Source organism: Portunus trituberculatus, chromosome 48 (assembly GCF_017591435.1).
Source record: "Portunus trituberculatus isolate SZX2019 chromosome 48, ASM1759143v1, whole genome shotgun sequence".
NCBI classification, from domain to species: domain Eukaryota; kingdom Metazoa; phylum Arthropoda; class Malacostraca; order Decapoda; family Portunidae; genus Portunus; species Portunus trituberculatus.
Genome location: NC_059302.1, coordinates 21,611,915 through 21,638,422, shown reverse-complemented (window position 1 = coordinate 21,638,422; position 26,508 = coordinate 21,611,915). Strand labels below are relative to the sequence as shown.

The 26,508-nt window shown below is 41.6% G+C and overlaps 1 protein-coding gene across 13 annotated transcripts in view; it reads right to left on the bottom strand.

Moving 5' to 3' along the window:
* Positions 1-25,499, bottom strand: part of LOC123498724 (src substrate protein p85-like) — a 32,533-nt gene extending 7,034 nt beyond the window's left edge. For 2 of the 13 annotated variants that reach the window (XM_045246108.1, XM_045246114.1), the window contains exons 1-13: positions 24,794-24,830; positions 23,381-23,552; positions 22,404-22,523; positions 21,838-22,013; positions 19,881-19,991; positions 18,780-18,890; positions 16,907-17,017; positions 16,412-16,522; positions 13,796-13,906; positions 13,399-13,520; positions 12,272-12,389; positions 11,800-12,037; positions 5,391-5,505 (exon numbers count right to left, since the gene is read on the bottom strand). In XM_045246108.1, the coding sequence (XP_045102043.1) occupies positions 5,391-5,505; positions 11,800-12,037; positions 12,272-12,389; positions 13,399-13,520; positions 13,796-13,906; positions 16,412-16,522; positions 16,907-17,017; positions 18,780-18,890; positions 19,881-19,991; positions 21,838-22,013; positions 22,404-22,523; positions 23,381-23,552; positions 24,794-24,815 (1,638 nt within the window). In that variant the 5' untranslated portion in view covers positions 24,816-24,830. Of the gene's footprint in view, positions 1-5,390; positions 5,506-11,799; positions 12,038-12,271; positions 12,390-13,398; positions 13,521-13,795; positions 13,907-16,411; positions 16,523-16,906; positions 17,018-18,779; positions 18,891-19,880; positions 19,992-21,837; positions 22,014-22,403; positions 22,524-23,380; positions 23,553-24,793; positions 25,038-25,152; positions 25,294-25,357 lie in introns of those variants that run through there. The other 11 variants (XM_045246109.1, XM_045246113.1, XM_045246112.1 and 8 more) reach the window with 11 other exon arrangements.
* Positions 25,500-26,508: the final 1,009 nt, after the last annotated feature.

The following is a 26,508-nucleotide window of genomic DNA, read 5'->3' as shown; positions in this document are numbered from 1 at the left end:
AAATGTGTGATGGTACTCAAGGGGTTAATACCACCCAGTAGTAGTGGTCTTACAGTAGTTTTGTCACTCAAGGACACACAAACATAGAAATGCAATGTTGCTGCCTTCATTTGCTGGGTGTGTGTCTATTTGGTACATTTTTTTTTTTTAAATGTTTATCACTGAGAGGTGTTTCTACTTGTTCTACAGCTATACTGAATCTATAAACTCAATAGAAATTATAAAATATATTCTTTCCTATCCACCTTCTTTCTTATACATGCTTAAAAGATTTCACACATTACTTTTGGTGCTGTTGATTGTTATGTATTGCAGTGACAGAGTTAAGAGTGCAATACAGACTTACTGAATGCCTAACAAAACACTCATTACTTTGGATCACTTACTAACATCTATGCAATCCTACATGTATCTTCCAAACACACAAATGTTTTGGTGGGAATACAAAGTCAGTTTACCACAAATTTGAAGACAATACACAAAGCCAGTCATTTGCCAAGGCTATTACTATGTTAACGTGTCCTTAGTTGGCAAAATTAATAAGACAGAGTTGATGACACTAAGGCTCGTATTCTCAAACACTTCCGTGCTTCATCTCCACTATTTCAAAGGGCTTTATTTAAATTTACGCAAGATTTTTAAGGTGTTTTTATGGTTCTAGAGGCAGAGTGGCAAGATTTTTTGATAATTAACTGGAGAAACACTCTTGAGAAACCCACTAATCATCTCTGTGGCCTTGGAAAATAGTCACAATGAGAGAAGAGCGTTTCTGAATATGGGCCTCAGTACAACTCATAACCTTACTTGCATCACATCATTCACACACTCACTCACTTCATTCCTCTCATTCTAATTCACATCTTTCACATTTTTTCTCCACTATTGCTCAACTGAATGCCTCAATCCACACCTTCAAACACTTCAGCCATAAAGCACACAAAGACCACACACAATCTCTACCCAGACTCTCACACAGTACAGGCATTAGAATGGCCTCACTCACACACCTGACACACACCACCTGCCAACCACTCAGGACAATCTTTTTAAGTGTTGTTGTTGATGCTGCCTCTGCTACTGCTGCTGCTTAGGGAGGGGGAGGGTAATACTATCTACCATAAAGACAGATATTGCACTGGTATTGTTCTGAGCTACATACAGGGAACACCAAGAGTCCTGAGGGAGTACAGCAACCAACACACAGAAGGACTCCTACTCACATGAAAATGGTTACTACACATGGACATAAATATAATGAAGTGTCTCAATTAGGATAAAAAAAAAAAAAAAAAAAAAAAAAGACAAAGAGGGAGGGATCTTTTTCCTATGTACTGTACTCTGCCTTCCAGCTTATACAAACCTCCCACAAGATGAAGCTCACACAAGTCTAGTGTACGTATTTGAAGTACAGAAAGACTTGTCATGTCACCAAACAGACATACCCTGGAGTCACACAATGTCTGGTGAGGAGCTAAACACTACTGACCTTTACTGACACCACCCAACACTGGGCCTCTACATGTGCCTGACTTACTGCAGTGTGTGCTTGGAGTGGTAACACAATACACATACACACATACAATCTATAGGGGGAGGGGAGGGAGAGAGAGGGTGGTGGGATTCCACAGGCTATGAAAGGTGCACATATACTTTGGGACAACCACACATACAGTTCATGCTGATGTGATGTGATGGGTGTGCCTGGAGGATGTGTTATGCTGTCACCATCAGGCTGTCTGTCAGTCTTTGGGTTTTGTTGATAAAGGCTGTGCAATGCTGATCACTGTCACACAAACACCAAGGATGGACAGGGGAAGATGCTCGGGTAGCAGGTCGGGGAGAGAAGGAAGAGGAAGAGATGCCAATGGAGGGGTGAAAATGAAGTAGCAGAGGCACCCCTTGTGGAATGGGTGAGTGCAAGGATGAAGGAAGTGGAGGAGAGGAGAGGAACACAGGCGTACATCTGGAGTGATGGAGGAGTTGAGCTGTAAGATATGGAACCAATGTAGCACCCTTTGTCACTTGTGGAATGGGTGAGGGCAAGGATGAAGGAAGGTGGAGGAGAGGAAAGGAGTTGTAAGACATTTAAGCAATGAAAAGGTAAAGGCCATGGGGGAGGAACCAATATATAGCTGAGGTAATGAAAAATAAAGGATGGAAGTGGGGGTAGGTGATGGTGTAAATATGCTTGCATAAACACCGATCTAGGCCTTGTGATATGGTACGTTATGGTGACTTGTGTACCATTCAAGGCGTCATAACATGGATCACTACCACAGCTACAACATCCACCAGCCTCACCTCATACATGACACCAACATTGACAGGCTAAATCTAGTTGCTTGCAGCTAAAGAAACCAATGCCTTAAAATATTAATAAATAAATTAAAAAACACATATTGCTGGGTAAAAAAAATATTAAGCAAAAATTATGAAGTTAACATATAAATTATTAGCTTTTTAACCATTAGACATTAACTAAAGCTCTAAGGAGGCAAAAAATAACAAATAAACAAAAATAAGTAGCCAGCAGATTTATGGCATTTTAAAAAGCACTATGAAAACAAACATCTAAGAAAAATTATCACTTAATTATTACCAAGTGTTTACTCTTTAAAAAAAACACCAACACAAAAAATATTTAAGGGAAAGGCAACACAGAGCTGAAGCACAATAAAAAGCATAATGAAAACAACCAAAGATATGTGAGATATGATATTGGAAGGACAGTGATGTCAAGACAGAACAGCACTCAAAGGAGGATTGGAAATGGTGGAAGGGAGAATATTGGAAGGAGTAGAGAGGAAAGTCAGCAGTGAGAGAGGAAGAGCACAGTAAGCAGGGTGGATATTAGAGGAGGAGGAAGACGAGATGAAGGACAAGAAAGGGGCAAGGCAGAGTGGGGTCACAAATTCAGACAAGGTCCTAAGGTTACTGTGACACTTCCTCTCTCTTTTTCTGAGGTTTTTATGATGGTTTATATGTTGCCTCATAATATTGAAGAGTTTCAGAAAGTTCATGAAATAGGGACATACAAGTTGGCATCACACTGGGCAGAATGCAAAAGAGCTACAACTCAAACAGCAGGTGGTGGGCAGTAGCTGAACACCAAGTCTTGACATGTAATACTCAACCAACACTGATGAGACACATAATACTGTTCTTGACACAGTATTCTTTCAATCTACTTGGATTTTTACCAGTGAAGATTAGAAGAAAAGATGTGCTTTGGTTAAGTCACAATTACTGAGCAGTTCAGAGGTTGTCTCAGGCCTCAGGATGGTCCTTCACTCCTCTCATTAATGCATAAGTATGCAGTACTGAGGCTCCTAAGTAATTATTTTCTTGCATTGCCTCTGGCTTTTGTTTGTATAAAAATAAAAGCGAATTTTTATGAAAGATATTATTATTGCTTACACTGTCAAAGATATATTGAGATACAGTTGTGATGAACTGATGAATACATCCTACACACTGAAATTGCAGTGAACTTGATTTAGTGTTCACTGTTCACTGAGAAGCTCCCAGTATTAAAGAACTAAACTCAGCAGTCAAATCTCAAGATCAAGTCATCATGGCAGGAAAATCTTGGCAATCCAGTCTGCACTCATCACTTCTTGCCTAGTGTGATGCCACGCCTGTGTCTGTGTCTGTACAAAAGGCACGACCAAGGCTAACACTTGGGGATGTCCTCAGATACAAGCACAGGATCTCAGAGTCCCAGTCTCATTAACAGTTACTGTCTTCAATTGTTCCACCACAGCAATGATCCAAAGTGGTACATCTCTCACTGTTTCTTTATGCATGTACACACTTTCCTTTCAGTCACTTTCCTCCACCTCACTTGGACCTTTCCTCTTCTACTACTCAGTGTGTGGGAAAAATTATAATGAAAATCAATGAAACTTAAACAAAGCAATGGACTGAAATGCTAAATACTAAAAATGAATAAAAGGTGCAAGAAATGACTATTACTACTGTTCCACATATCAATGTTATATGTACATGTGTGAAAGTGTTCCAACTTAATTGTTCTTATTTGTTTTCTTAATAAGAGTGAGTCAAGCTTGATGGATCCTGTTCTTTGATACTCTCTAATCATAATTTTTCTTCATAACTGAAAACTTTTAAACACACACAGCTTCTTCATCAAGTACTCAATAACTGCCCACCTTAGAAAGATTTATTGTCTCATTTCTCTCTTCTCAATGCTTCCTATACATTTTCTTACAATTTCTTCTTAATGATGGTTGTCTAGATATTAAGAATATTCATGTGTGTATTTACCTAGTTGTATTGTACGGGGTTCGAGCGGGGCTCATAGTGTTCTGTCTCCATTTATCCAATATCTTTTCTAAAGTTGTGCGTGTGTGTGTGTGTGTGTGTTTTTAAGGAAAGAAGTAGAAGTAAATATCAGGCATTGATTGAGGAGGAGGAGGAGGAGGAGGAGGAGGAGGAGGAGGAGGAGGAGGAGGAGGAGGAGGAGGAGGAGGAGGAGGAGGAGGAGGAGGAGGAGGAGGAGGAGGAGGAGGAGGAGGAGGAGGAAGGAGGAGGAGGAGGAGGAGGAGGAGGAGGAGGAGGAGGAGGAGGAGGAAATTCAAGAAGTCAAGAGTCCCTTTATTAGTCCTTGATATCTAACCAATGAGACAGAGAAATTCAATAGTGTGTGTGTGTGTATTTACCTAGTTGTAGTTTTACAGTGTGGTCCTTGATATCTAACCAATGACACAGAGAAATTCAATAGTGTATTTCACTGTTTGATCTGCTGCAGTCTCTGACGAGACAGCCAGACGTTACCCTACGGAGCGAGCTCAGAGCTCATTATTTCCGATCTTGGGATAGGTCTGAGACCAGGCACACACCACACACCGGGACAACAAGGTCACAACTCCTCGATTTACATCCCGTACCTACTCACTGCTAGGTGAACAGGGCTACGTGAAAGGAGACACACCCAAATATCTCCACCCGGCGGAAACGAACCCCGTTATCTGGCTTGTGAAGCCAGCGCTCTAACCACTGAGCTACCGGGCCTGTGCGTGTGTGTGTGTGTATTTACCTAGTTATAGTTTTACAGTGTGTGTGTGTGTGTGTGTGTGTGTGTGTGTGTGTGTGTGTGTGTGTGTGTGTGTGTGTGTGTGTGTGTGTGTGTGTGTGTGTGTGTGTGTGTGTGTGTGTGTGTGTGTGTGTGTGTGTGTGTGTGTGTGGGTGTGTGTGTGTGTGTGTGTGTGTGTGTGTGTGTGTGTGTGTGTGGGTGTGTGTGTGTGTGTGTGTGAATAACAACCTTTCATCAGGGACCTTGTCTGTCTGGCCCAACTGAGGGAGAGGGAAGAGGAAGTAGAGTAGAAGGAGGAAGAATAAGTAGGAAACAGGAAGGAGAGAGGCCCCACCTGTTCAGGAGTAGTAGTGGAATTGGAGGCAGTGGCACCAGCGGCGGCAGCAGCAGCAGTATCCTGAAGGTAGTGGGCATCCTCCTCTGGCAGAGCAGCCTCTTCTCTAGCTTTCCTGAAACACAAGTAACAATGAAGATACAAGATGAGAACCCTGGATCTGGAGTTCTGATGTCTAAATGAGTTTTTAGAGCACCAATCCAGTGACATAAATAAAGCAGGTTTAAGTGGTTCACGTCAGCACTCAACTTCTTCAGTACCATGATGTGTTCTCATATTTATTCTGCTTACTATTTGATCTTATACAGCTTCAGAAACTTAGATGGGGATTAAAATAATGAAGACTCTGGCCATTAATCTTCTGACCTACTCTCTTCCTAATGTAAAATCATTTAATCATACCCACTCATGGTAAAAATGTGTCCCAATACTGAAGGGGTTAATGATATTCAGTCATTCACATAGACTGAGCTTTCTTTCAGTGGAGGGAAAAAGCCTACACCAGCATTCCTGTAATTACAACCTTTTGCTTAAGTCATTCTTCATACATACCTGGAAAATGTAAATATAGAATACCAATTTGGGTTACTTTTGACAAAAAAGATCAATGTTCAATATTCACATAGACTTATACACACACACACACACACACACACACACACACACACACACACACACACACACACACACACACACACACACACACACACACTTTGGTAGGAAGAGAAATGAGAACAATAATTAAGGACAGACCATCAGAATGGGGCTTGGTGGAGAGTGGAGTTCCACAGGGATCAGTGTTGGCACCAGTAATGTTCGCGGTCTACATAAATGACATGGTGGATGGGGTGTCCAGTTATGTGAGCCTATTTGCAGACGATGCAAAATTGTTAAGAAAAGTGAGATGTGACAAAGATTGCGAACTACTCCAGGAAGACTTGGACAGAATATGGAAATGGAGCTGTACATGGCAAATGGAGTTCAACACGACAAAATGCAAGAAATTAGAGTTTGGCAAGAGTGAAAGAAGAATCAGGAGTATGTACAAGATAGGAAATGAAGACATAAAACCAGTCATGAAGAAAAAGACCTTGGGGTGACAATTACCAATGACCTATCGCCAGAGAGACATATAAACAAAATAATTGGAGAAGTATTGAACTTATTGAGGAACATAAGAGTGGCGTCAGATATTTAGATGAAGAAATGATGAAGAAAATAATTACTGCAATGATAAGACCAAGGCTTGAATATGCAACAATACAGTGGGCTCGAACTTAAAGAAACACATAAGGAAACTAGAGAAAGTACAGAGGGCTGCAACAAAAATGGTGCCTGACTTAAGAGATTTGACTTATGAAGACAGACTGAACAGAATGCAACTTCCGACCCTGGAAAACAGAAGAGAAAGGGGAGACCTGATAGCAATATACAGAGTGATGATTGGCATGGAAAAAATGGATAGGGAAGATCTGTGTATGTGGAATGAAAGAATGTCGAGAGGGCATGGGAAAAACTAAAATGGCCACTTATAGGAGAGATGTGAAAAATATAGCTTCCTCATAGAAGGGTGGAAGCATGGAATAGTTTAGACGTGGAAGTGGTCAACGCAAGGAATATTCATGATTTTAAGAAAAAGCTGGACATTAGTAGATATGGAGACGGGACAACACGAGCATAGCTCTTTTCCCGTATGTTACAATTAGGTAAATACAATTAGGTAAATACACACACACACACACACACACACACACACACACACACACACACACACACACACACACACACAGATTGTGAAGAATCAATGTTTAAGGAGCAATAAAATATTTTGTTTTCTAAGTAGTACATTGAATATCAGGAACAGTTTGAAATTATAACTGCAGAAAATGTGCATACATTTATGGAAAAGTTGTATAAAAGTAGATATGGACACACATCACTATGAGCCCTGTAATATACAACTAAGTAAATACACCTAGGTAAACACACACACACACACACACACACACACACACACACACACACACACACACACACACACACACATCACACGTGAGTAGTGGTTAGCACGACTCACAATCGAGAGGGCCTGGTTCAAGTCCAGGTAAGCGACAAATGGGCAAGCCTCTTAATGTGTGGCCCCTGTTCACCTAGCAGTAAATAGGTACGGGATGTAACTCGAGGGGTTGTGGCCTCGCTTTCCCGGTGTGTGTTGTGTGTTGATGTGGTCTCAGTCCTACCCGAAGATCGGTCTATGAGCTCTGAGCTCGCTCCGTAATGGGGAAGACTGGCTGGGTGACCAGCAGGCGACCGAGGAGGTGAATTACACACACACATTTATAAACTTGTATCAGATCCCCTCTCTCCCTTCTCTATTCCAACCCTGGAATAGAAAAGGGAGAGAGGGGATCTGATACAAGTTTATAAATTGATTAACGGAATGGATCAAGTGGATAATGAGAATCTGATCCTCAGAGAAGAATATGACATTAGAAACACAAGATCGCACAGTAAAAAATTGAGGAAGGGAAGATGTCTGATACATGTTAAAAAATATGGTTTCCCACAAAGATGCGTTGATACTTGGAACAGTTAGAGTGAGGAAGTGGTGTCAGCAAAGAGTGTGCATAGCTTTAAAGAAAAATTGGATAAGTGTAGATATGGAGACTGGGCCACAAGAACATACAGCCCAGGCCCTGTAAAACTATAACTAGGTAAATACAACTAGGTAAACACACACACACACACACACACACACCGCGTAGTGTAGTGGTTAGCACGCACGACTCACACTCGAGAGGGTCCAGGTTCGAGTCCCGGAGGCGGCGAGGCAAATGGGCAAGCCTCTTAATGTGTGGCCCCTGTTCACCAAGCAGTAAATAGGTACGGGATGTAACTCGAGGGGTTGTGGCCTCGCTTTCCCGGTGTGTGGAGTGTGTTGTGGTCTCAGTCCTAACCGAAGATCGGTCTATGAGCTCTGAGCTCGCTCCGTAATGGGGAAGACTGGCTGGGTGACCAGCAGGCGAACGAGGTGAATTACACACACACACACACACACACAATCAACAATCAACCAGTAAGCCATATTGATAGAATTTTCAGAGACATAAAGTTGCTAAGAAATATTGGAGTAGCATTTCACTACATGGACAAAGAAATGATGAAGAAATTGATAAGTACTATAATAAGACCCAGATTAGAATATGCAGGAGTTATGTGGACCCCCCATAAAAAGAAACACAAAAGGAAGTTGGAGAGACTACAAAAAATGTCTACAAAAATGGTCCCAGAATTTGAAGGGATGACATATGAGGAGAGACTAAGGCTATGGATCTACCAACCCTGGAACAGAGAAAGAAGAGAGGGGATCTGATACAAGTTTATAAACTGATTAACGAAATGGATCAAGTGGATAATGAGAAACTGATCCTGAAAGAAGAATATGACATTCGAAGCACAAGATCGCATAGTAAAAAACTGAGGAAGCGAAGATGTCTGAAAGATATTAAAAAATATAGTTTCCCGCAAAGATGTGTTGAGACTTGGAACAGTTTGAGTGAGGAAGTGGTGTCCGCAAACTGTGCATAACTTTAAAGAAAAATTGGATAAGTGTAGATATGGAGACGGGGCCACATGAGCGTAAAGCCCAAGCCCTGTAAACTACAACTAGGTAAATACAACTAGGTAAACACACACACACACACACACACACACACGTAGTGTAGTGGTTAGCACGCTCGACTCGCAATCAAGAGGGCCCGGGTTCAAGTCCCGGGAAGCGGCGAGGCGAATGGGCAAGCCTCTTAATGTGTAGCCCCTGTTCACCTAGCAATAAATAGGTACGGGATGTAACTCAAGGGGTAGTGGCTTCACTTTCCCGGTGTGTGGAATGTGTTGTGGTCTCAGTCCTACCCGAAGATCGGTCAATGAGCTCTGAGCTCGTTCCATAATGGGGAAGGCTGGCTGGGTGACCAGCAGACGACCGTGGTGAATTACACACATACACACACACACACACACACACACACACACACACACACACACACACACACACACACACACACACACACACACACACACACACACACACACACACACACACACACACACTACTACAGCCCAGTAGCTCAGTGGTTAGAGCGCTGGCTTCACAAGCCAGATGACCGGGGTTCTATTCCCCGGCCGGGTGGAGATATTTGGGTTTGTCTCCTTTCACGTGTAGCCCCTGTTCACCTAGCAGTGAGTAGGTACGGGATGTAAATCGAGGCGTTGTGACCTTGTTGTCCCGGTGTGTGGTGTGTGCCTGGTCTCAGACCTATCCCAAGATCGGAAATAATGAGCTCTGAGCTCATTCCGTAGGGTAACGTCTGGCTGTCTCGTCAGAGACTGCAGCAGATCAAACAGTGAATTACACACAGATATCAAAAAGTATAGTTTCCCGCAAAGATGTATTGAGACGTGGAGCAGTTTGAATGAAGAAGTAGTGTCTGCAACTAGTGTGCATACTTTTAAAGTAAGATTGGATAAGTGTAGATATGGAGATGGGGCCACAAGAGCATAAAGCCCAGGCCCTGTAAACTACAACTAGGTAAATACAACTAGGTAGGTAAATGCACACACACATTGAGATGGATAGAAAATTATTTGAGGGGGAGAGAAATAAGGACAGTAGTTAAAGATAAAAAGTCAAAGTGGAGAGCAGTAGAAAGCGGAGTGCCACAGGGGTCAGTATTGGCACCAATACTTTTCCTCATTTATATTAACGACATGCCAGAAGGAGTGAACAGCTACATAAATTTGTTTGCGGACGATACGAAACTGTGCAGAGTTATAAAGCAAAAGGAGGATTATGAAATACTGCAAGAAGACCTAAATAAGATCTGGGAATGGAGTAAGAAGTGGGAAATGGAATTCAATGTGAACAAAAGCCATGTCATGGAAATGGGAAAGAGTGAAAGACGACCTGTGGGAATCTATAAGATGGGAGATGGAGTAGAACTGGAGAAAGTCAAAATGGAAAAGGACTTAGGAGTGACGATGGAAGAAAACAATCAACCAGTAAGCCATATTGATAGAATTTTTAGAGAAACATATAATTTGCTAAGGAATATTGGAGTAGCATTTCACTACATGGACAAAGAAATGATGAAGAAATTGATAAGTACTATAATAAGACCCAGATTGGAATATGCAGGAGTAGTGTGGACCCCTCATAAAAAGAAACACATAAGGAAATTGGAGAGGCTACAAAAATGGCTACAAGAATGGTTCCAGAATTTGAAGGGATGACATATGAGGAGAGACTAAAGGCTATGGATCTACCAACCTTGGAACAAAGAAGGAGAGAGGAGACCTGATACAAGTTTATAAATTGATCAACGGAATGGACCAAGTGGATAATGAGAAACTGATCCTGAGAGAAGAATATGACATCCAAGCACAAGATCGCATAGTAAAAAGCTGAGAAAGGAAGATGTCTGAGAGATATTAAAAATATAGTTTCCGCAGAGATGTATTGAGACGTGGAACAGTTTAGATGAAGAAGTAGTGTCTGCAACGAGTGTGCACACTTTTAAAGTAAGATTGGGTAGTGTAGATATGGAGACGGGGCCACATGAGCATAAAGCCCAGGCCCTGTATAACTACAACTAGGTAAATACAACTAGGTAAATACACACACACACACACACACACACACACACACACACACACACACACACCGCGTAGTGTAGTGGTTAGCACGCTTGACTCACAATTGAGAGACCCCGGGTTCAAGTCCCGGGAAGCGGCGAGGCAAATGGGGAAGCCTCTTAATGTGTAGCCCCTGTTCACCCAGCACTAAATAGGTACGGGATGTAACTTGAGGGGTTGTGGCCTCGCTGTCCCAGTGTGTGGAGTGTGTTGTGGTCTCAGTCCTACCCAAAGATAGCTCTATGAGCACTGAGCTTGCTCCGTAATGGGGAAGACTGGCTGGGTGACCAGCAGGCGACTAAGGTGAAGAATTACACACACAAACAAACACACACACACACACACACACACACACAGACACGCGCGTAGTGTAGTGGTTAGCACGCTCGACTCACAATAGAGAGGGCCGGGTTTGAATCCTGGTAAGCGGCGAGGCAAATGGGCAAGTCTCTTAATGTGTGGCCCCTGTTCACTAGCAGTAAATAGGTACGGGATGTAACTCGAGGGGTTGTGGCCTCGCTTTCCCGGTGTGTGGAGTGTGTTATGTGGTCTCAGTCTTACCCGAAGATCGGTCTATGAGCTCTGAGCTTGCTCTGTAATGGGGAAGACTGGCTGGGTGACCAGCAGACGACCGAGGAGGTGAATCACACACACACACACACACACACACACACACACACACACACACACACACACACACACACACACACACACACACCTGATCTGCTCTTGTCTAGTGAGTTCCCTTTGCCTCTCCTCTTGTTCATTCTTCATTCTGAGGTTGGCTGCCTCCTCCTCCTGCTGCTCTGCCAACTTAGCCTTCTCCTTCTGCACAAGAGCCTGATCCCTTTCAAAGCGTCTCTTCTTGTCTAGGTCTGCCTGCTCACTCCTCTTTTTCTCTTCCTCCACTGCCAGGTTCTCAAATCGTGCTCGTAGGCTTGATGCTTTCTCTGAGCCTACAATAAGTTCTTTACATGAAAATAATGCACTTACATTTGGTAAAGATAAAAAGACAACCTTACAATTACTACATCTGAAAACAAAAGCTGTCTAAGAAGTGGTACTTTATGTGACTAAACTAATCTTTGACCCATTTTACTAAGGATGTCTACTAGCACAGACCTATACACCACAAATTAGTTATATTAATGTCCTTACTGTCCTCCTCCTCCTCCTCCTCCTCCTCTCACCTTTGACCTCTGGCTTGGTGCGCTGGTAGTTGGTTCCCACTCCTCCCTGCGGCTCAGCAAACTTGTGGGCTGAGGGATCCATACGGTCTTGCTGTACACCAAACTTCCCGCCAAATCCCTGAAGAGGCAAAATCATAAAACCTATTCAACTCCTCCAGTATAATGATGTGTCTTCATATTCATTCTGCTTACTATTTGGTGATTTCATACAACTTCAGACACTTATGTGGGGATTAAAATAGTGAAGATTCTGGCCATTAACATTCTGATATCTATAGACTTTTCCTAATGTCAATAAAATGGTCTAATAATACCCAAACTAATGGGAAAAATGTGTCCCACTACTGAAGGAGTTAATGGGTAGCCTTGCAAAATTATACGAAAGAAATAAATCTGTCAATATCAACCTGTCCTTCTTTGAGTGTTTTGCCTGAATCAACTGTTGTGCTTGCTTCTGCTTTGATGAACCAGTGATTTGATAGATTAAGAGCCAAGTATTTCAAGCAAGCAACCTAATGATGGAGACACGAGCAAAGTTCTTAGGATCAGTAGCCAGGATAGAACCAGAAATAATGGATTTAAGCTTGAGAAATTCAGATTTTGAAACGCAATAGGAAGGAACTGGTTCAATAACAGAATTGTTGATGAATGGAATGGACTCAGTGGTCATGTTGTTAGTTCTGAGTCAATAATGACCTTTAAAATATTAAATAAATTAATGGATGGGGATGATAGATGGAATTAAGTAGCTTTGCTCATACAGGGACTACCATGTGTAGGCCCAATAGCCTCTTGCAGCTTCCCTCATTTTCTTATGTTCTTATTCATTTATTTATTTATTTTTACGTAGGAGAGAAGGACAAGCCAATGTCAACAAAAATATAATGATAAATGCCCACTGAGTCGCCAGTGTCCTTACAGAGCCGACAGAATTAGTCAAAGGAAAGGGGCAAATGTCTTGAAACCTCCCTCTTGAATGAAATCAAGTTATAGGAAGTAGTAAGTTCTTGTTATGCTCTTATGATAGTATTAAGTGCCTCTACAACTTCATTCTTCATTTACTGTATATATGCTATTCTTATTATTTACTATTTTTCAGGTGCCTCCACATGACAAGAGAGGCGTACCTTTGAGTGGTCCACCTGGCTCTCGTGTTTCTCCACCTTCTCGATGTGGTCCCAGCCGGCAGCGGTCTTGTCCTGGCGGTCCTTCTGAACACCAAACTTGCCTCCAAACCCATGGCTGTAGTCTGCCGGGGAGAAAGTCAAGGGCAAGACATGTATAAATCACTAACACTAACTTTCATGGACCTGCTCAGGGACTGGCATCTCAGTAGACCATTTTTATTTGATTGTTTTTGTTACCCTTGGCCAGTTTTTCCCCTAAAAATAAACAGGTAAAAATAGATAAACAAAGAAAATAATACCTCCTGCTTTACTCATTTCTATCTCTTTATGTCTGATACCCTCTATTCTTAACCATTTCTCTCTCTCTCTCTCTCTCTCTCTCTCTCTGAAGCCCTACCTTTCTGGCTCTCGTGCTTCTCCACCTGCTCCATGTGGTCCCAGCCTGCAGCACACTTGTCTTGCCGATCAGACTCCACGCCAAACTTGCCACCAAAGCCTTTTGCGTAGTCTGCCATCAAGCACAAAAGTTAAGCTGAGGCAAGCAGTACAAAGAAAGGGAGGGAGGGAGGGAGGGAGAGAGAGAGAGAGAGAGAGAGAGAGAGAGAGAGAGAGAGAGAGAGAGAGAGAGAGAGAGAGAGAGAGAGAGAGAGAGAGAGAGAGAGAGAGAGAGAGAGAGAGAGAGAGAGAGAGAGAGAGAGAGAAAAGATAGCATAAAAGAAATGGTAAAACAAGGCACATCAGAAAAAGAAAAATTAGAGGATGGAAAGGAAAAGTTGCAAGGAGAAAAATTAATAACCAAAAAAAGAAAAAAAAAAAGAACAGCAAAATACAAATAAGGAGAGGGAAAGAATTGGAAAATAACAAAGTAGAGTGATGAACAGATAGAAAAAGAATAAAATAAGAACAGAAGCAAATATAAACAAAAGGAGAGGAAAAGGAATGGAAGAAACAAAAGAGATGAAAAGATAGAAAAATAATAGAAGAGGAATAGAACCAACAGGGGAGACTTAAAATGGCATTGCAAGACAACAACACAGGCAATCTTCAGCTCAGAATGTGGCAAAAGACGTTGGATTTGTGGCTTTTGATAACAAGACAAAAAAGAACTGAATGAATCACTAAATCACTGAGTTCCTTTTATCTTAGAAGGAAAAAAAAAAGGATAACTGAATATAATAATAGTAATAATTCATCTGCAATGGGAAGCAATACACACACACACACACACACACACACACACACACACACACACACACACACACACACACACACACACACACAGAATAAAGAAAAAAATTGTTAAATATTCAAAATTTGCTGTTAGACATTCACTAAAGACACCAATCAGTTAATTACCAGTCAATATTAGTAACCAAGACTACTTTGGCACACACGCACACACACACATAAAACACACACACACACACACACACACACACACACACACACACACACACACACACACACATACACACTTAAAAGATGCAATCAATATGAGGCAAACCATAACACAAGTCAATCTCAACTCATCTCAATCCAAACACCATGCACCTGTCAAGATAAGCAATGGGATCACATAACTGCAATGATGATGATGATGATAGTGGTAATGACATCCGTACATCCTCCTGCACGAATAATGGTGACTGCACATAATAATCACAAGAATGTCAATTAAATATTCTTTATACAATGATAATACATAGCAAGAAGTTCCTCATACCTTCCTGAACTTCCTACACACACACACACACACACACACACACACACACACACACACACACACACACACACACACACCGTAGTGTAGTGGTTAGCACGCTCGACTCACAATCGAGAGGGCCGGGTTCGAGTCCCGGTGCGGCTAGGCAAATGGGCAAGCCTCTTAATGTGTGGCCCCTGTTCACCTAGCAGTAAATAGGTAGGGGATGTAACTCGAGGGGTTGTGGCCTCGCTTTCCCGGTGTGTGGAGTGTGTTCTGGTCTCAGTCCTATCTGAAGATCGGTCTATGAGCTCTGAGCTCGCTCCGTAATGGGGAAGACTGGCTGGGTGACCAGCAGATGACTGAGGTGAATTACACACACACACACTTCCTGTTCTATCTAATTTTTCACATTACAATTATTCACAGATGCTAATTAGAGTTTATATTTCTCTCCCATCATCACTGTCTGTTACTAGCGCCATTTTTTTCATTAACTCCTTCAATACTGGGACATATTTTTACCTTGAGATTTGTGTACAATTAGACCATTTTATTGACATTAGGGTCTACGGAGGTCAGAAGTTTAATGGCCAGAGTCTCCACTATTATTAATCCCCCACATATGTTTCTGAAGTTGTATAAAATCACCAAATAGTCACCAGAATGAATATGGAAACACGTCATGGTAATCAAGGGGTTAATTTTCATTGTTCCTAGCTATTTCCTGTAAGAGTCTCAGTATTGCTAATATTCCTCTTATTTACTGACATTATCTCCATTAGTTTAAGAGTAAAGTTCAAATGTATAAAAGAAAAAATGTGCTTCAGTGGATCTCTTCTTGTGACTTTACTTATTCTCTAGTGTTGTGGCAGCTGATGTCAACTAGTTAATCTTACCTAAATACTCTCAAAGTCACAAATGGTGGGATGATGTACAAGTGACACAGGTCTTCATTTCAAGCCTGAGTTATCAAGATGAATGACTGGAGTGAACACACTGATCCTGTTTACATTTTCATTTAAGTTTTGCAGTATGTTTTTTTGTGATTCAATGTGATGTTAGCTTTATATCAATGTATTGCATGTGGTATTTAATGCCTCTTATTCACTATCTTCATTTATATCTATACTTTATATATCAAATTTCCCTCTACAGTGATATCTTCCATTGCTACAATATTGTGTACCAAGGAATGTGAATGTCTCTCTTACTCACAGCCTCCTGAAAACAAGAAGACACAAGTTACACAGATCATGTAAACCAGTAAAATTCTGGTGACATAATTGATCAGAGAGAACCTTCCCCCACCTCGCTGGCTGTTGTGCTTCTCCACCTTCTCGATGTGGTCCCAGCCGGCTGCTGACTTGTCCTGGCGGTCCTTCTGCACCCCATACTTGCCTCCAAACCCTTTAGAGTAGTCTGTGAGGGGCAGAGCAGGTGAGGCAGCCACACACAGCACAGGAAGCAGCTCAACAGGCAGGCAGTGCATATATAATCATGGTTAACAATCAATGTCTAATGGATTACAGAAATTAACTGAATCATTTCCCAAATCTATCAACTCACTATAATTATATAACACCCAACGGCTCTGATCACTTTGGACACTTCGTTTTAAGCTACTCTATCTCACCCTCAACAGTTCACTCTCAGTTGTTAATACCTATCATTCCAAGTCTTCATCAGTTTCCTATAACTCCTAACATATCCACTTCACTTTGACTCACTTTGTCTTCTTTCCTAAATTGTAACTGTCCCAGCTCACATCTGGCAGGAACAGGAAACAAGCACCTCTGCACTCACCTTTCTGGCTCTCGTGTTTCTCCAGCTTCTCTACATGGTCCCAACCCGCGGCAGACTTGTCCTGCCGGTCACTCTGCACTCCAAACTTGCCGCCAAAGCCCTTTGAGTAGTCTACATGCAGCAAGCAGTTCACAGTTCACACATAACACAGTCCAGTGATGCATAGGAAGGGAGACAATGCGCCATCAGGCTTTGACACACACACACACACACACACACACACACACACACACACACACACACACACACACACACACACGCCCGGTAGCTCAGTGGTTAGAGCACTGGCTTCACAAGCCAGAGGACCGGGGTTCGATTCCCCGGCCGGGTGGAGATATTTGGGTGTGTCTCCTGTCACGTGTAGCTCCTGTTCACCTAGCAGTGAGTAGGTACGGGATGTAAATCGAGGAGTTGTGATCTTGTTGTCCCGGTGTGTGGTGTGTGCCTGGTCTCAGGCCTATCCGAAGATCGGAAATAATGAGCTCTGAGCTCGTTCCGTAGGGTAACATCTGGCTGTCTCGTCAAAGACTGCAGCAGATCAAACAGTGAAACACACACATACACACACCGCGTAGTGTAGTGGTTAGCACGCTCGACTCACAAGCAAGAGGGCCGGGTTCAAGTCCCGGGGCGACGAGGCAAATGGGCAAGCCTCTTAATGTGTGGCCCCTGTTCACCTAGCAGTAAATAGGTACAGGATGTAACTCGAGGGGTTGTGGCCTCGCTTTCCCGGTGTGTGGAGTGTGTTGTGGTCTCAGTCCTACCCGAAGATCGGTCTATGAGCTCTAAGCTCGCTCCGTAATGGGGAAGACTGGCTGAGTGACCAGCAGACAACCGAGGTGAATTACACACACACATTAGGCTCAAAACCAAGAGGGCCCAGGTTCGAGTCCTGGGAAGCAGCAAGGCAAATGGGCAAGCCTCTTAATGTGTAGCCCCTGTTCACCTAACAGCAAGCAGGTACAGGATGTAATCTGAGGGGTTGTGGCCTCGCTTTCCCGGTGTATGGAGTGTGTTGTGGTCTCAGTCATACCCGAAGATCAGTCTATGAGCTCTGAGCACGCTCCATAATGGGAAAGGCTGGCTGGGTGACCAGCAGACAACGATGGTGAATTACACACACACACACACACACACACACACACACACACACACACACACACACACACACACACAAGCTAAATTGGTGGATGAGCAATGAGGTGTTCTGCCGATATTCACCGGAAGTCCTGGACACAAGGCGCACTTTTACCCTGCTTAACACAAATAGCAAATGTAGCAAGGTAAACACAGATGTACGGTGTCAGTTACACTTCAAGACTGACAGCTACATAGCTACTATATTAATTCACACAATGTGTAAGTAAAGTGAGGTAAGCACACACTTCCAGGTGCCATGAGAGACATGCCCACTCTGCACTCTTCTCTCTTAGAATGCAAGGACACACACACACACACACACACACACACACACACACACACACACACACACACACACACACACACACACACACACAACATGCAATAAAGTAAAGGTGATTCACATAATATCTAGACCATCACTGATTGAATTAAAATGACCTGCAAGTTTTGATAGACTGTCTTTGTATATAATACTGGTGAAGTGTAAAGCATGAACACTGCAAAATAATTCAGTGACAGCATGAAGTTATAGTGTCTATTGGCAGACTGCACTGGTGTTGTCATATAATAAATTGGTGGTGCTAGAACATTGGTGTTGTGTGTGGTGGTGCAACAAGAAGTAAACAGCGTATTGTTGTGCTGGAATTTTGCTTATATAGTGTTGGTGGTGATGGCAAAGGCAAGCCACAGCATCAACGGCAAGGCAGTGAGGCAGGTGTGGCAGTGTTACCTTTCTGACTCTCATGTTTCTCCACCTTCTCAATGTGGTCCCAGCCGGCGGCAGCCTTGTCCTGGCGGTCCTTCTGCACACCAAACTTGCCACCAAACCCCTGGCTGTAGTCTGAATGGGGGGAAAACAGAAAAGAAATAAATGGGTGTCCTGTTGTGAATTGTTGTTTTTTGTTCTATTGTATCAATGCAAGGGAGTTTGTGGGACATGCAGAAATGAACAATAATATGTACAACACATTGATACTTCAATGATGTGACTGATTTTCATTTTTAAATGAGATGGACAAAAAATTCTGATTAAATGATTCGCCAATTATTGACTTCAAAGTTTTCCTTACAAAAGATTATTTCTTTTTACCAGCACTATTACTTATGACTGAAGTGACAAATGCTGAGATATGAGTGCAACAATGACTTCTGCCTAACATCACAAACTAATAATACATTGCTTTAAAAACTTGACTTTTAAAGACTATACTGATCTGTGCACTCAACCTCTGGCTAATTACATAGCAAGCAAAAACCATTGATATCAAACATCCATTTAGCAGTCTATCTGTCTACTTGTTTTCTCTCTACTTTATATAAGCATTTATCATCCTGTGTTTTCTGTCATCATTCCACCCATGCTGCTACATCATCCCCATGGGGCCTGTGCAGCATGGCTAGAATGGCTCAGGGACAAGACTCCCACCCTGGCTGACTGTGTGCAGCTTCAACACACCACCACACAAGGGACTCACTCTGCACAGGAATAAGGCCAAGCAAGGCACAGAAGAGTGTGACCATCTCAAGGCCACACACACACACACACAGACACAAAAAATTAGCTACTTAATTTAGTCACAATGAAGCTTTCCTGTGATGGAGCCGTAAGAGGGATGACGTGAATGATCAGTGTAAGCTCAAGGTGCACATGACTCTTCTTTACAGAAAGGCCAATTCACGACTCATGAATGAACCACGACTGTTTGCCGAAGATAAATTTACATCACTTTATTGTCCTCAGAGGAGAGTGAGTCAGTGTACCAGGGGAGGATGCTGCCACCACCACAATACTCACCACCACCACCACTACCACCACTACCACTTAGCTTACCCCTCTGGGAGCCATGTTTCTCAACCTTCTCAACATGGTCCCAGCCCAAGGCAGAGGAATCCTGGCGGTCTTTCTGTACGCCAAATTTGCCTCCAAAGCCCTTTGAATAATCTATGACAACAAAGAGGAAAACAAAGCATTCAGTCCGCTGTGTTTTCCATTTCTTAATATTTCACTGTTTACTTGTCTCTTGCAGCACAAACACTCAGATATGAATGCAATCAAACTGGTCTACAGGAATAATGGGATGTCCTTACCTACATCATGAGGTATGGCAGGAGGAAGGTGAAGACTAAAGGTTAGGTTGTTGTCAGGCAATGGAGATAAGAAAAACCAGTGGGAAAAATTCAGATTTATGTTTGGCAAATCAATAAGAAAAACAAACAAGAGGCAATGGGTGAAATCAATGGACGAGTGGCATACGTAACACTGAGGTGGCCAAGAATAGGTACAAAAGATGAAAGATGAATGTTAGGCAAATTGTAGTGACAGAATACAAATAGACCCTGGATGTTAGAGTAAGTTAATGAACACAGGTATACAAAATGGAGTCAAGGCAAAAGGGATTAGAGAAAGACCGTGATTAATAATACCACTGAGTACAAAAACGTGTATATCAACTGTGGCAAAATGAGTCTGGAATTAGAACAGGAAGGAGCAAAGACTGAAATATACTAAATTAGGAATTAATATAAATTATATTTTCAAGTGTGAGCAAGGAAAGGTCAGGATGAATGAGATTAGGCCAAATTACGTCAGACAAGGTGTGCAATGCTAGAGCAGGCAGAGTGATGCTAGGTCAGGTCAGGTCAGGTTAGGCAGCACAGAGCTACAATTGGTTAGATCACACCAGGCTTGGTTATTCAGCAGTAAACCCAATTAAGGAAGTGTCTCTAGCTGGACTGCAAGCTCACTGAATATTTGAGGAAAGCTATGAACTCATCCTAACATCTCAACATGTGCAATGCTTCCACACAATCAAAACTCAGCTGTCCTCATAAAACTGTTTCTCCCACACTACATAATGGAAAACCTCTGAGATTTCAATCATTCACACATGTATTTCTGGCATACAAGACACTATTTTCTCTTCAAAAAAAGTTCAGATGAATCCATTATGGGTCCTACTAAAAAGACACATGAGTAAATATAAAGAGACCCATAAAAAAAAGCAGGGGTGTGTCTTATACACTGGCAGATATAATACTTAAAACATAAAGGATAGCTAAAAAAAATTGCAAATTTCTTAAAAACAAATTCTGAGTGGTTTTGAAACACTTATAAATTCAATATTTCTACTCTATGTTATTTTAGCTAAGTAACACAAAAAAACACTAAAATCAGTACACATAAAAACTGATATAATCTCAAATAATGGAACACAAGATTCTTTTAGTGGGCTGAGGAGAAAGACATGACAAAGTGAGTCTCTGAGACAAGATATGTGATAAACATAACAAAAGATCAATGCAATATTTGAAAAAAAGTAAATGAAAGGGTAACAGAACCTGAGAGAGAGAGAGAGAGAGAGAGAGAGAGAGAGAGAGAGAGAGAGAGAGAGAGAGAGAGAGAGAGAGAGAGAGAGAGAGAGAGAGAGAGAGAGAAAGAAAGAAAGAAAGAGAGAGAGAGAGAGAGAGAGAGAGAGAGAGAGAGAGAGAGAGAGAGAGAGAGAGAGAGAGAGAGAGAGAGAGAGAGAGAGAGAGAGAGAGAGAGAGAGAGAGAGAGAGAGAGAGAGAGAGAATTATACAGGAAAGACAAAAGACCAGAACACTTGAGAGTAGTGACAAACTAAAGGAAAGATGATGTATGAATAACCAATAAAATTAAATCACACAAGGCAAACTAAACAAAACAAAAAATATGTGAAGAAGAAGAAGAAGAAGAAGAAGAAGAAGAAGAAGAAGAAGAAGAAGAAGAAGAAGATCAGTAGCACAAATTCCAATGGCTGGATGCTTACCTTTCTGGCTCTCATGCTTATCAACTTTCTCCAGGTGGTCCCAGCCAACGGCAGAGCTATCCTGCCGGTCACTCTGCACCCCAAACTTGCCCCCAAACCCTGACGAGTAGTCCTTCTGTGAGGCGTGCTTCTCCACCCTCCCCACGTACTCATGGCTCTCGGCACTCTTGTCCATTCTAGGCAGAGAGAGAGAGAGAGAGAGAGAGAGAGAGAGAGAGAGAGAGAGAGAGAGAGAGAGAGAGAGAGAGAGAGAGAGAGAGAGAGAGAGATAAACATCTTTTTCTTTAATGATAATTAAGGTCTATATTTAGAAACACTTTGATCTCTCATCACATCTATTTTCCAAAGCCATAGATATGATAAGTGATATTTTCAAGTACTTCTTAAGTAAAAAATATAGAAAACTTGTTATTCTGCCTCTATAACTGTAAAAACACTTTGAAAACTTGTGTAAATTTATATCAAGCCTTTTGAAATAGTGAAGGTGAAGCACAGAAGTGTTTGAGAATACGAGTCTGACGATCACATTTCTTGCTCACCGCTTGACACATTTCTGAGTGATTTACCTGTCTTTCTGCACACCAAACTTGCCACCATAGCCGTAGGAAGCCTTGGGTCCAGACTCCAGCTCCTTCTTCTTGGTGTCGGCATCGCATGTGATTACTTCTTCTCGGTATTTTTTCATGCTGGTGAACAGAAAATAGGCAATGTTAAAGAGAGTGTCTCATGGCGTGATACAGGCAAGAACTGAAAAAATAAAAAAAACAGAAGAAAATAAAATAGAAGAAAATAAATTGAAAAGATAAAAATAGGAAAAGAGAAATAAATTAAAGGAAAAATTTATTGAAAAGTTGATGCATAAGTGAATGTGAAAACCAAGCATTGTGGACCTTGACTTCATTCTGATGGTATAAAGGCTCCTTAGGTTTTCTTTGTATTTGGTGGATTTTGGTCCTATCTAGGGAATACATGATATGCCAGTAAATCACTTTAAGACTTCAAATACTTTTCATATATAATTACTTGATAAATTATGCAACAATTAAGATAATATTATGATATACAAATGAAGTTTTCAAGACATTTATCCCTTTTTTTTGGCTAACTGTCTCAGGCCTGCATGGGAACTGGCAACTTAGTGTTTTTTTTTTTTTTCCCTCTTACATAAAAAAGTCTATGACATCTTACAGAAAGTTTCTGAAGTACTATCCTAAACTGTAAATCACCTACTTTGAACTCTTCAGTACCAGACACATTTTCATATTCATTCTGGTTACTATTTGGCAATTTTATACAGCCTCAGAAACATATGTGGGGATTAAAACAGTAAAGACTCTGGCCATTAATCTTTTTACTTCCATTGATACTTGCTAATGCAAATAAAACCATCTAATCATACTAAAAAAATAAAGGTGAAAATGCATCTCAGTATCAAAGAGGATAAGGAAGATTTTTAAAGCATCCTAAACTGAAAATCATCTAAATTAACATGCAAGATTAGAAAAGACATAAGTAAACACATGACGGAGCCAGCAACACTCACTCAATGGCATCCAGGTTCCTCTCTGTGCCATAACGCTGCTGCTCCTCTGTCATATTATTCACGTAATCAGCATCTGTGTCCCAGTCATCGTCATCATTCCCATTGTCCACCGCCACCTGGTAACCTGCCTGAGCCTTCCACATGTTGCCTTCCCTTCCTTTAGCCTTGCTCTCTGTAGGGAAGAACCAGAAGGAGTGTGATGATGATTGGTACCTTGTCTGGATAGGAGTTACTGATAAGATTGTAAGGGTTCCTGCAATAGGTCACTCAATGTCTTATATCAAATTTGTGCTTGGATGGTTCAAGAGTCTGCCGGTTTTTATGTGACTCAATAAAAGATTAGAATATTTTTTATGTCACTTTAACCCCTTCAGTATCATGATGTGTTTCCATATTCACTAAGCTTACTATTTGGTAATGTTATACAGCTTTAGAAACTTACGTGGATTAAAATAGTGACGACTATGGCCATTAATCTTCTGACCTCCATAACCCTTCTTAATGTCAATAAAATGGTCTAATCATACACAAATTTCAAGGTAAAAATGTGTCCCATTACTGAAAGGGTTAAGTACTAAGCCAAAAGGTCCTTCTTATCTACACAAGGCAGCAACTAACCACCATCACAACATTTCACAGGGTCCAGGATGGATTTCATGACAACATGCAACATTTTTACCTACACAATTTACCTAAAAAAAATCACAAAACAGTACTCCAGATGCAGTGCAGTGTAAGAATGCTTCAAATAGCTTACCTATCACCAAAAACACTCATAAGAACCATAACTCAATACACAAAACAAGTCACAGTACAGTCAACACATTACCCTAACCCTGTACTGCTGGAAATACTGCCTCTGTATTTCCATCTTCCTACAACTTAACTTCTTTTAATTAAGAAGGAGGTTTCAAGATATTTGTCCCAGACTTTTGGCTAACTCAATTACTCTTTAAGGGAACCAGCATTCAAGTAGGCCTTTTTTTTTTAAGTTTTTGTTGCCCTTGGTAAAAAAAAAAAAAAAAAAAAACTTGCCCTAATCCACTCAAACAACACACATCAATTATTACAATGTCCTATACAAACAACAGACCATTATAAGCAAGGCAGAACATTACTCCCATTATACAGACCATTATAAGCAAGACAAAACAATACTCCCATTATACAGACCATTATAAGCATGGCAGAACATTACTCCCATTATACAGACCATTATAAGCAAGACAGAACATTACTCCCATTATACAGACCATTATAAGCAAGACAAAACAATACTCCCATTATACAGACCATTATAAGCACGGCAGAACATTACTCTCATTATACAGACCATTATAAGCAAGGCAGAACATTACTCCCATTATACAGACCATTATAAGCAAGACAGAACATTACTCCCATTATACAGACCAGTATAAGCACGGCAGAACATTACTCCCACCTTCTGTATTATTAGTTATCCTCCTTATCAAGCCTGCCTCCCTCCCACGACTCCCCTGTCACTGCGAGTAATGGCACCACCTTCACCACTGCCCCTATGACTCACTGCCGCCTGGACAAGCAATACAAGTGCCTTCCACGTTCAAAATGTAACCAATCTAGCTTAAATCTACTCCTGACATTGCCACCACCGTAATTCTGCAATAATACCAGTGGAAGAGGAAGAGGGAAAGGGGGAGGGGGCGTCGCCGCTCGTAGGGGTGGTGGTTAAGGAGCACCAGGATACCTCACAGCTACAGGGCATCACCACACCACCACACACCACTCACCACATCTCTATCCTCACCACTTTTCATAATATAAACAATAACACGTAAAATTCAGTATATTCCGGGGGAGAAAATTACTGCTGGCAACCCACACACGGGAAAAGTGGTAGAGAAACCCCCTGACACCAATAGCCCTCTCTACAGCCCCCCTGCCGTCCCTCCCCACGGCACAGGGCCAGGGCTCCACTCCTATGGATAATGTCACCTGTGGCTCTAGATACAGGGGAGGCTGGTTAAAAAGGTGTCAAATGGGCAAACGTCACCTGTGTATCGCGCCTCTTATCTCTCGCCGCCCTGTCCCCGGAAGCTGAAGGAACCACGGGCCTAATTGTAATACTCAACAACAATACTAAAATACACTCTGTATCCAATTTATCATTCGCAAAATTAAATTGATTTAATTTTGAGTCATTTTCGATATTGATAAAAAATATTAATGGTTTACAAATAAGAGAAAATGTCGAGTGGGTTTTTTTTCTTTTCTTTTCTTTCTGTCATTCACTGGTATATATATTCTCTCTCTCTCTCTCTCTCTCTCTCTCTCTTGTTGTATACACTGCTAAAATAATAAAGTTAAAAATCAATCATCAATCTCTCAAGCAAACACCCAAAAGATCTCTCATATCACATAAAACACTCAGAAGTAGCCCCCCCCAAAAAAAAAAAAAAAAAAACGCACTCAAAATACCATACAACCCCTCAAAATGCCTGCAAACATTCAAAATACACCCAAATACACAAGCACCTCCACGCCACATTCAGATAAGCAGATAAGCAGTTAAGCAAAAACATATAATACATTAAAAGCATACAAAATGCATCTAAAACACACTTATAACACCCAAAACACCTTGGCATACTACCAAACATATTAAAAACACTCGAAATGTACCCCTAAACCATAAAAATTAGTTATAAAGGACGGGAAGATTACTCGTCCTTTTCTTCCGCTTCCCTTAATCCTTTCTTCTTAATCTTCCTCCTTTGTTTATCTTTTTTCTTCCTTCTACTAATTTCATATACACGTCTTAGCCTAAAAATACATCAAAAACACTAGATGTTAGGCAAAATATCGAGGAAGTGGAGGGAAAGTATTGTGGCTTGGCTGTTCCTCTTCCTCCTCCTTCCTGTGTGTTGGGGGCATGGGTCTTCCTTACAGTCAGGCAAACCAAGCATTCACTTGGGGTCCCCAACTTGCTCAACAAAACAAAGGCCCCGTGAGTTCTAACCAATTTGACAGTCACTGCACCTTGCAGTGCTGTGACAAGCTGTATATCTAATAAATTAGGGTGTCTGAAATATGTACCCTGAAGGGACTCCTTAAGTCAAACTGGCAGTTCCCCTCACTGCCTCTAA